The following is an 8538-nucleotide window of genomic DNA, read 5'->3' as shown; positions in this document are numbered from 1 at the left end:
ATGTTCTTTTGGAGGGGCACTCTTCCTTCAAACAGTAACTTCCTCACCACCCCTTTCTTGTCCTCCACACCTCAAGCAAGGTTAGTGTTCTCTCTCTTCATACTTTACTATACTGTGCTTTATTTCATATTTTTGTGCTTTTAAAATATACATATGGTTCAGAATGGATTAACATTTTTACATTGGACTTTATAGGAAAATTTGACTCAGTTCATGACCAGAATTGTGGAATAAATTGTAAACTGAGGTACCACTATAGTATTTACCCCTAAAATATATATATATACTGTAGTTATGGGAGATGTGAGAGTAATGGCTCCCAGTGAATCATGCCTCTTTGAATCCACACCCAGGAGTAGTTGCCTCCTTCACTGCTGCTGAATGTGGTCATGTGACTTGCTTTGACCAATGAGATAACTGTAAACAAGATGCAAGCAAAGGCTTGGAAAACACTTGTATACTAGTGCTTGTCATCTTGAAATGTTGCCACCATATGAACAGGTCCAAATCTAGAAAGGCCACATAGAAGAAAATTTAGGCACCATGGCTGACAACCTACCAACTTCGAGGCATGTGAGTGAGGCCAGGTTAAATCATCCAGCTCCCATCAATCTACCAGCTGACTGCCATACAAAAAAAGCCTAGGCAAGCCTGTACCCGGAACAACAAAGCAGGGAAGACTGAGCTTGAGCCTCTGGGAGCTGCTAGTAATGGGCCGAGGCAGGAGGTCCATGGAGACTGGGGAGCACGCTCGCCTCATCTTCATCCTTGTCCTCCAGCTTCTGCTTCATATCTGAAGCAACCGGCAGCAGCGCTGCCGCTGTGTCCTCTGTGGCTGCCCAGTCTTCCCACAGATGTGAACTTCATGGTGGGAAGCTAAGTTTTTTTTAACTTTCTTTTTTTTTTTGGTACGGGGGATCGAACTTGGGTCCTTCCGCTTACGAGGCCAGCAGCAGAACCACTGAACTAGATATCCGGCCCTAAGTTTCTTTTTTAACTACCCCAATGGATGCAGACAGTGATGTTGTATTGGACATTTTAATCACAAATGTAGTCTGTGTTTTTAGAACAAGATGCCATTTAATTTAAGGAAGATTGCATCAGAGGGAGCAAATGTCATTTATAAGTGTGATGTTGGATGAAGAAGAAGCTAAATTTGGTGCCAGATGTTTAGCCTGAAGTCTGCAGAAACTAGGTTTTCAGGTAATATTTACAGATTTTAAGGTTGTTAATGTTTTGGCTGTTTGTAATATGCCCTTTGAAATTCATTTGCCAGAATTCACAAAGAACAATAGACCTCATGCCAGTTATGAACCTGAACTTCATCCTGCTGTGTGCTATCGGATAAAATCTCTAAGAGCTACATTACAGATTTTTTTCAACAGGAAGTATCACAGTAACAGGGCCCAGTGTAAAGGCTGTGGCTACTGCTGTGGAACAAATTTACCCATTTGTGTTTGAAAGCCGGAAAGAAATTTTATAACTCATCGCTTAAATTGGTTAGAATCTCTAACTGAGCACCTTTTAAAACCTGCTGCACATGGGACTCAAAAGGAAAACTGGACCAACAGTAATTGAGGAAATAGATTCTTTTATTCACTCATGGACAGAGTGTAAGCTCCAGTCCCTCTGGATTTTATTTCAGTCTTTGCTTTAATATAAAAAGGAAGTTTACAAGACATGACATTGCTGCTTTTACAAGAGGACATTCTATTTATTTTCACAGTAATTCTCATGTCCCCATAAGCAGAGCTGTCACAATGTGCACTACCTTAAATTGCTTTATTATTGTCAGTTATTTTTTCCAGTTTGAGCTAATGTGTTCAATTTGTGAATAATCTTCTACATTTTTGTGTGCTGAATATGGACACCAAAGAACCAGTAAAAGTTATCTTTTCAACTGAATGTGCACAAATAAGTTTGGAAAGAGATCTCTCTTCAAAATAAAAAAAAAGCCTAGGCAAGACCAGCAGAAATAATTCCAAGATGAATTTAGTTCACATTATCTACAGAATATTGAGCAAATAAATGTTTTAAGTGATTAAGTTTTTGTGGTGTAGCTTCATATGTGTAGCATCATATTATATATCTCATGTCATAATTTTCTTTGTTTCTTCATATTTAATCTTTCCATGTTTATACATATAACTGTACTTCATTCTCTTTTTTTTTTTAGTACTGCGAATTGAACCCAGGATCTTCACATTGAGATACATACTCAGCCTTTTTCATTTTTTTTAGCCAAGTCTCACTGAGTTGTTAAGCCACCCTGGGTAGGCTTGAACTTGTGATCCAATCTTCCTGCCTCACCCTCCCATAATGGTGGGATTATAGACCTACTCTACCAAACCCAGCTTAGTTCATTCATTTTAAACTTACTTTAGTAAATAATTCCTCCATGTGAATATACCACAATTTATTTAACCACTTACTAGTGAAATTTGTGCTTCCAATTATTCACCATTACAATCAATATTGCAATAAACAATCTTATATGGGTTCTCTGGCACTAGGAATGGAAGATATCTTCAACTTTACTATATAGTGCCAAACTGTTTAACAGAGGTTGTGCAAATCCAAAAATCCTCTGAAAACCAAAAGTATTTTTATAAGTTTGCCCTTTGCACTTTGTTTGAGGTGTTTCTGAATTTTCTTTATTTAAAAAGTTTTACAGCCAGGCATAGTGGCACATGCCCATAATTTCAACTACTTGGAAGGTGATACAGGAAGATAGCAAGTATGCGGTCAGTCTGAGCAACTTAGCAAGACTGTGTCTCCAAAAATTTTTCTTAAAAAGTGCTAGAGATTTAGCTCAATGGTAGAGCACTTACCTAGCATTATGAGGCCCTAGGTTCAATCCCAAGAATATTTTAAAAATTATTTTTATCTTCATGTAGTCTAGGTTGTCAAGCATTTCCTTTAGAGTTGTGCTTTTCCTTATCCTTCAATCCACTATAAACTGACTTTTGAAACATAATTTTGAAAGGGCCAAAATTAGTCCAGGTTCTTGTATATATCAAGGAAAGAAAAGGGCTGGGGATTTAGCTCAGTGGTGCCGATGCCTGCCTCACAAGTGCAAGGTACTGAGTTCGATCCCTGGTACCAAAAAAAAAAAAAAGAATTGCTAGGCATACATCTCATAGTAAGTAGTAGCAGTAGAAACACAGGAACAGGCAGAAGGGCAAATGGAAAGAGGAAGAGGAACCCTCAATGAGCACTTACACAACTCAGCCTTCCAGTATTTAAAGGATTGGACACATCTAACTCCAAGTGCCTCCTATTGTGGTCAGACACCTCTGACTCTAAGTGCCTCCCATTCCATCTCTCACTGGTGTTGGAACTAATGGTCTGCAACCTAGGGCATCACAACCTCCTAAGCTTAAACATGGATAATCACCAAGGCAGTGCTATGTACACAGCTGAATGAAGGAAAGACTGTCTCACTCATGCCTACATTTCTAACTGTATCAATAGAACTCAAATAAAATGGCTCAATAAGGCCACCAATTACCTCTTTCTTTTCTTGTTATTCATTTTTTCTTATATATGTATTTCTTTTACCATCTGTTTCTGAAAAGTCAAATCTCATGGAAATTTTTTTAGTGCAACAGAATAACTGGTTGACCTTTGCAGTATTTAATCCCATTCATTATTCCTACCTTAGAACTTTGGCCTCCCTTAGTTTGACACCACTATCTCTTAACCTCTCTGAATCTCCTGCTCAACCAGCAGTCCATACACTATTAGTGGGATACAGCAGTATGCAGTTGGATTCAGAATTTCCACAAAAATTACCCAAAACTCATATTCCCTCATGTCCATCTATGTAAATGCTATGTGTGATACACCATTTAAAACTTACTGTGCAAAAAATAATAACAATAGGGCCGGGAATTTAGCTCAGTGGTTCTGCCGCCTGCCTCAAAAGCACAAGGTCCCAAGTTTGATTCCGGGTACCAAAAAATAATAATAACAATACTGTTATAGCTAGATGTCCCCCCAAAGCCTCATGCAGTCATCATAGATGGGGCTTTTTCAGAAATGGGTGGATCTAGAGTGTGTGACTCTGGGATTGATTCTTGGTGCAATGCTAGGATCAAGGGCACTAGGATTAAGGGTGTGAGTGCTACCCACCCTAAGGTCAGGTAGCCTGGATAAGATATAAGGGACAGAAAGAGCTGTGGTTCCCTTGTTTCTTTTGCTGTCTTCTATGTGCAATGAACTGTTTCTTCTCTGCAATGCCCCTCTGCCATGTGCCACTCGGCCTTGGAGCCAGCCAACTATGGACTGAAAGCTCTACAAACTATGAGCTAAATAAACCTTTCCCCCTTTAACTTTGGTGTTTGGTATTTTGTCTCAACAATGAGAAAAGTAACTAAGACAAGTATTTACCTGGCAGGGGAGATACTATGATCACGAAGATGGTTTTCCCAGGATAAGGCTTATTCATTGTACTCCAGATGTGCTGACCCCTGAGATTTCCCCAAATGCAGGAAACTCAACTACATAATTTGTGGTAGTGAGGGACTGTGTTCCCACTTTTAAAAAAATAGTAATGAGTAATTTCCAAATGAATTATATACAACATGATGTGGTATAAATTTCAATGAGTTTAGAAGAAAATTTATGTATCTGGTACACACTACACTAATTTTTACATTTCCATTTGTGTTTTTCTCCAAGTGCCTGTTTATTCCTTGGACTAGCACACAGTTAGTTACTAATTAAAGTGAATCTTCTTGAGAAGGTAAATTTAGTCACAACATCCACAATTCTAGCATAAAATAAAGGCCAGATGTCAAAAAGAAAAGTACTTTATTTTGCAATATTTTGCAACTACCACAGTAATAATTGTTTTAGGTAATAATCATTAATGAAGGCTTAGATCATGGTGGCAGGGAAGCAGAGCAAGAGAACAGTGCCAGAGAGGAAGGGCCAAGGGGATCAGACATAAAACCCAAGGCTAGGCTTCCATGACCTACTGGGACACACCCACTAGTGTGCTCCACCAATCTGCCAGCCAGATCCCAAATCCAAGCAAGTTGACATTCCACCCTAAATATCACATATCTCTGTTTTGATATCCCAGAGGCCCCTCAAATTCAATATTTACAAAATTAATTTCATCATCCTGGAGTAGCTTTCAAGGCAACCACCACCTTTTCCTCCTAGGATAGAGGAGCCCCTAGAAGCCAGGCAGGCCTAGAATCTTTTTCTTTTTAAGAGTAGTAAGAATTTACTGAGAGAAAGATAGCTCTGTCTAAGAGAGACAGAAGGGGGACCGGAAAGTGGGTTTCCCACTCACCCAACTTCTCAAAGGTGTTTTATGGGATGAAGCCATGAGGTGAGGCGGGTTCAAGGTGGGACAAAACTGTAGTCAACTAGTAAGATTACAAGTATAGTTGCCTAGGTGATATTGATCCAATGAGAAATCACAAGTGGACAAAACTATGAACAACCAATAAGATTATGGCAAGTATAGTCACTTAGGTAATACTGATTAAATGGGGATCCAGTGGGAAAACATGTCACATAGCAAGCATACAAGGAATGAGCAAGGATTTTCTGTGGTAAGGTGTGGGTCAGGGATCTTTCTTGGAAGATCTTTGTCCCCCACCCAGGTGATTGATACCTATTTAGAATATCAATCACTGCTATGCATCCTTAGGGGAAGTACGTGGGTTTGGTAGTTTCTCTTCTTTTATAATGCTGACTTTCAGTGAATGTGTCTTGATTGTCCTCCTTGTTGGCTTCTCCACTGTGGTCCATGTTAGTTCCTTGAATGACAGCCCTGTCTAACTGCCTAAAAGATATCTATCTAATTAACTTACCTTTCTACAATATTACCCCCTCTGAAGAAGTACCCCTAACTCCTGTGAGGGGGCAAAGGGCGAAAACCATCTGGCTACTTCCCCCTGAAGAGGTTCTTAGTTGCGGTCAACAGTCAGAGTTACTCTACAGAGGGTCTATCTAAAGGCCCTTGATAGGAACCAGGCATTGTCATCTTGGGTAGGTGTATAGCTTTGAGTCTCTGACCAGTAATCTTGGTGGAAGACCTCCAAAATGATGTAGGGGGAATAGATGCAACTCCCAAACCTGCTAGATATCTGAAACAGGAGTTCGTGTTCTCTAAAATTGAAGAATGAATTTTAGAAACAACCAAGGTTAAGAGTAGGAAAAATTTATGGAGAGAAAGATAGCTTCTAAGAAAGATAGAAGGGGTAGGGGAAAGGAAAGAAGGGAATAGAATTAATATGAAAAAATGGAAACAAAGTCTTTGTAAATAGGGAGGTTTGGAGGGGTTGAAGGGAGGGCAGGGAATGAGGAGAAATAAGAACCAAGAGAGATTATGTAAAGGTGTAAATTTCCAATGATGAATGTCATTATATTGTATACCTAAAATGTACCAATAAAATAAAATTTTTTAAAAAAAGAAAGACAGAAGGGGGACCAGAAAGTGCATTGCCCCAAGGCCTAGAAATCTTTTCCACAGGTGTTGAGGTCTTCTGTCTGTCATCACCTGCAGGGCAAAGTTTCTGGCAACTTCAGGTACCCTCCATCCTGTAGAAGGACCAGGATGTGGTCACACACTTCCAGTAGTGTCCAGCTCTTGCCTAGGAGGATGTCAGCTGGAGCTGGCAGGACCCTTCTAGGAATGAAAATTGGTGAGATATTAAAGTCTATCATTTATTTTATGATAAATGTCTTGTATGATCAAGTATTTGTATACTATAAGGCAAATATTATTAGTAGTATAAATTTGAATAAAAATGTGCATACTTCTCCTTCTCAAGAGATTTTTTTATTTTGGGTTTTTTAAAAATTTATTGGTACACTTTTGACATATATGATGATCCCATTCATCATAGGTAATATGTACCTGTACATAATAAACCTTAACTTTTTCCCATTCCCCTCTCTTCCCTTCAATCCTTCTTCTTCTCTCCCTTTACAAAACTTTTTCTATTGTTTTCCCTCCATTCTTTTTTGGTTTTATCCCTATGAACGTCCTTCCCTTCTCCATCCCCCCTCCATTCTTTCCCTTCCCATTTGAACATTCTCTTCCTAATCCCAATATCTATCATCCATTTTAGTCTATATTTACCCTTTGGGTTTCTCACACAAGAGAAACAATGTGATATTTAAACATGTGTGTCAGATTTATTTCAGTTAAAAGTATCTTCCGAAGGTGCATCCATTTACCTAAAAATGTCTCAAGTTTTATCATTCTTTATGATGTAAATAACACTTCCTTATCCATTCATATGTTGATGGGCATTGGAGCTGTTTCCAAGATTTAGCTATTACAAATTGTGCTGCCATAAACATGGGTGTGCATACATCACCGTGCTATGGTGCTTTTAACTCTATGGAGAAGATACCTAGAAGGGGAATAGCTGGGTCAAAGAGAATATCAAAGGCCGGGGATTTAGCTCAGTGGTTCCGCTGCCTGCCTCCCAAGTGCAAGGTCCCTAGTTAGATCACTGGTACCAAAAAAAAAGAGAGAGAAAATATCAGGTTTTATATTTTAGGAATCTCCACACTTATCTCCACATTAGTAGTACCAATTTACACTCCCACCAACAGTGGAGAAGTGTTCCTTTTTCCCCACAGCTTCCCTGGGATTTGTTATTAGTTGATTTCTTGATGATAACCATTCTTTCTGGAGTGAGATGGAACCTTAGTATTGTTTTAATTTGCATTTCTCAAATGACCAGTGGTGTTGAACATTTTTTCATATACTTATTTGCTGTTTGTACTTCTTCAGCTGAGAAGGGTCTATTCATGTCAGGTGCCCATTTGTTATTGGGCCTTTAAATTGGGAGGGTCTGGGGTCTTTTTTTTAGTACTTTATATATTCTAAATATAAGTCCTTTGTCTGAGGAATAGCTGGTATAATTTTTTCCCATTCTGTGAGTTATCTCTTCACTCTGTTGGTGGTTTCCTTTGCTGTGTAAAAGGTTTTTAATATGATGTGATCCAGTTATTGATTCTTTGTAATATTTCCTGTGCAATCGGGGTTCTGTTCATAAAGTCTTTGCCTACTCCTGTGTCTTCAAGAGTTTTATCTATCGTATCTTCCTGTAGATTTAATGTTTCTGGTTTAATATTTAGATCTCTGATTCAGTTTGTTTTTAGCTTAGTGTATGGTGAGAGATATGGGTCTGTATTTAGTCTTCAGCATGTGCAAAGCCAGTTTTCACAGTACCATTTATTAAAGAGACTATCTTTCCTTCAATGAAGGTGTTTGGCCCCTTTGTCAAAGATAACGTAGCTGAGTGTGTTTGGAGTTGTTTTTACATCTGCTACTCTGTTCTATTGATTGTTGGGTCTGGTTTTCGACCAGTACTATATTGTTTTTATTGGGGTAGCTTTGTAGTCTAATTTCAAATCGGGGATTGTGATGCACCCTGTCTTGCCGTTGTTACCAAGAATTGCTTGTGCTATTATAGGTCTCTTCTGATTCCAAATGAATTTTAGGATTGTTTTCTCTAGTTCTGTGAGGTATGCTATTGGTACTTTGATTGGAATTGCATT

At 38.8% G+C, this 8538-nt stretch overlaps 1 protein-coding gene, 1 non-coding gene and 1 pseudogene across 2 annotated transcripts; all 3 read left to right on the top strand.

Moving 5' to 3' along the window:
* Window positions 1–731: 731 nt before the first annotated feature.
* On the top strand, window positions 732–860 carry LOC147828462 (uncharacterized). Its single transcript, XM_087209876.1, is given in 1 exon segment — window positions 732–860. A coding segment is annotated over 1 exon segment (129 nt).
* Window positions 861–919: 59 nt separating this feature from the next.
* On the top strand, window positions 920–1573 carry LOC110347213 (TATA box-binding protein-like 1 pseudogene; annotated as a pseudogene).
* A 2811-nt stretch (window positions 1574–4384) lies between these two features.
* Window positions 4385–4546, top strand: LOC147828461 (U1 spliceosomal RNA). The gene has a single exon (XR_015450774.1). It is a non-coding gene; the product is annotated as a U1 spliceosomal RNA (small nuclear RNA).
* Window positions 4547–8538: the final 3992 nt, after the last annotated feature.

The sequence above is a fragment of the Heterocephalus glaber genome, unplaced genomic scaffold (genome assembly GCF_053883595.1).
Source record: "Heterocephalus glaber isolate CG9 unplaced genomic scaffold, H.glaber_assembly_v1.0 deba00001068, whole genome shotgun sequence".
Lineage (NCBI taxonomy): Eukaryota > Metazoa > Chordata > Mammalia > Rodentia > Bathyergidae > Heterocephalus > Heterocephalus glaber.
This window is presented reverse-complemented; position numbering and strand designations above follow the sequence as displayed.